Source organism: Protobothrops mucrosquamatus, unplaced genomic scaffold (assembly GCF_001527695.2).
Source record: "Protobothrops mucrosquamatus isolate PMUCROS unplaced genomic scaffold, P.Mucros_1.0 scaffold2990, whole genome shotgun sequence".
Taxonomy (NCBI): domain Eukaryota; kingdom Metazoa; phylum Chordata; class Lepidosauria; order Squamata; family Viperidae; genus Protobothrops; species Protobothrops mucrosquamatus.
This window is the reverse complement of record NW_015389010.1, coordinates 1-2394: the sequence shown is the minus strand read 5'-3', so window position 1 is coordinate 2394 and position 2394 is coordinate 1. Positions and strand designations below refer to the sequence as shown.

General features: G+C 35.9%; 1 protein-coding gene across 1 annotated transcript; it reads left to right on the top strand.

Annotated features, from left to right (window-relative positions):
• The first annotated feature begins 318 nt into the window (after positions 1-318).
• Positions 319-1531, top strand: LOC107296818 (acetyl-CoA acetyltransferase, cytosolic-like). The gene is made up of 2 exons (XM_015826170.1): positions 319-431; positions 1372-1531. The coding sequence occupies exons 1-2, from the start codon at positions 350-352 to the stop codon at positions 1521-1523; spliced, it is 234 nt and encodes a 77-aa protein (XP_015681656.1). The 5' UTR covers positions 319-349; the 3' UTR covers positions 1524-1531.
• The last annotated feature ends 863 nt before the right edge of the window (positions 1532-2394 follow it).

The following is a 2394-nucleotide window of genomic DNA, read 5'->3' as shown; positions in this document are numbered from 1 at the left end:
CTTAAAGTGAACTATTCTTTAGCTCATTTCAAGCCTTCACCTTCCTCTCAGCTCGAATCCAGGAGAAAGCAATATGGAAGCTTCTTTTTTCTTACACTCTTTCGCCTTCATACAAATTAAGTGATTCTTCTACTGGGTAATATCAGGGATCAAAGCATGCAAACAAAGCAAGTGCTCTATAACTGAGTTGGGATTGCTTCTCTATATTAGATTTGCTAATGGCAGATGAACAGAAGAGTCATACAGTGAGAATGGGCGCTCCAGAGAGAAAGTTGCTTTCAATGTTCTAAATGGGTCAAAATGCTTTTTTCAGGCTCCTCATGTCATTCATCTGCGTGGTGGGGTGAAGATGGGAGAAACCTCTTTGCAAGACAGTCTTATCGTAGATGGCTTGACAGATGCTTTCTACTGTTATCACATGGGTGTTACAGGTAAGCCACGTGGAAACAGCATTTTCAAAAAGGTTGGATGGAAGCGTGTCCCAACTTTATTTCACCAAAAAAAGAGTGGACAGAAAGCAAAAATTACAAGGATGAGAGGAAAAATACTGCGCAATGTCCAGCTTCGATGTAGGGTTGCCAGCTGTAATTGCTATGAATCCCTGTACCCCCAGACTGTAAAAGCATGAAAATACCTATATATGTCCAGGCATGTATGTTCTAGGGGAAAAAAAGTAAAGAGAAAGAAGCCCTATTTAGGGCCACATTCCCCAGGCAAAGCGCTTCTCCCAGGTCATTGATGCACACTGAAAGCCATATTGGCACAGTAGTTAGGATGTTGCAGTAGATTCAATAGATTCTAATCTATTCTCTGCCGGGAGGATTCACTGGACTTCAGGCCAGTCACTCTCTCTCTGTCCAACCTACCAAAATAGGAGGAAGGAGTGCTGTGGACAATATCTTGAGCTCTTGCCAAGAGCTGTGATATAAATAATAAAATAATAAATAACTACATTTTATGATATAATAAATTTATTTGCATCTATTGTATAGTTTTAATTATATTTAATTAATATATATATCGTTAGAAAATAAATAATTTTCAAAGGCCTTCTATCACTTTGCAGCCATTTGCACCTCTTGCTCAGTTGATTTTCAATAGCTTCTTCTGTCCTAATCAGCTAATCAAGTAGGATCAACCTCACCGGACTTCAGAATAGCATTTCTTTGCCTGTAGTGTTGTGCACTCATGTCTTAAGTGTAAATAAATTTCCAACAAAACGAAATTCAAAATTGGTATGAATGTGTGAACATTACATGCTGGAAACAGTGCATTCTCTGTCATTACTATTTGAAGATTCAGTGTAATAAATGTAAATGCATGGTGACACATTGTGATTGGAGTATCTACTGTATTTTTTAATTGTTTCAGCTGAAAATCTGGCCAAACGATGGAAGGTCAGTCGAGAAGAACAAGACCAGCAGGCTGTAATGTCTCAGAATAAGGCTGAAAATGCACAGAAGGCTGGATATTTTGATAAAGAGATTGTGCCTGTTGTTGTACCTTCTAGAAAAGGTCAGTGAGCAGTTTGACATAGTGGACAAGGGATTGGGACCTGTTTCTAACTATTATGATCCATCTTTGTATTCATTTTTTTTTTGCTTCAATTCTTCCTCCCTCGTGAATTAGAATAATTGGTGTACTGGAAAGGGAGAGACACTTAATAACCTCAGGCATAATTACTTAGTTGTTACTGCTAGATGAATGTAAGCATTGTGTCCTGCCATTATAACCATCTAGATTTTGGAAAGAGAAGTATAATTACAGATCCGGAAAAAGTGTCATTTAACATTCATTGCTGAGACAATGTCAATTTTGAAGTGGTTCATAGATTGAACCAGAGTTTCTTCCTGTTACACTAATGTGTATTTTTGTAAAATAAATAAATAATTGTATTAATTTAATAGTAATTTAAAGAATAATCCCCCTGAATTTTAGAATTTCTCGTGAGTTAATTTCAAGATATACTAAGTCAATTTTGGGGACTTTATTATGAGTTTAATATATTTTTCTACGCTAAAGTTTGTTTAATAGTGATCTGTTGAATAAATCATAGCAGACAAACTTTACATCTTATCCTATACATCTTATCTTAACTATGTACACATAGTAACAGCAGCACGTATTGTCTATGCTCAATGCTGGAAACGTGAAAATATACCAGTTAATGATATGATTATCTGTGAGATATTAGGATGTGCCGAGATGTATAAGCTTACACTGGAAATGAAAGGCAAGGAAGAAACAGAATTTTATGAGGTATGGGATAGGTATGGGATACGTCTTACAGTTATTTACATTTATTGCTATACATTGGTTAGAACAGAGAAATAAAAATGTATAGCAATAAATGTAAATAACTGTAAGAGATACATGACACAGTACTGTTAAAAA

What these genes read in the sequence shown, in the direction of transcription:
- LOC107296818 (XM_015826170.1), top strand. Translation starts at nt 350, where the DNA reads ATGGGAGAAACCTCTTTGCAAGACAGTCTTATCGTAGATGGCTTGACA. An exon ending in TTATCACATGGGTGTTACAG is followed by an intron (nt 432 to 1,371) that starts GTAAGCCACGTG and finishes TAATTGTTTCAG; the next exon opens with CTGAAAATCTGGCCAAACGA.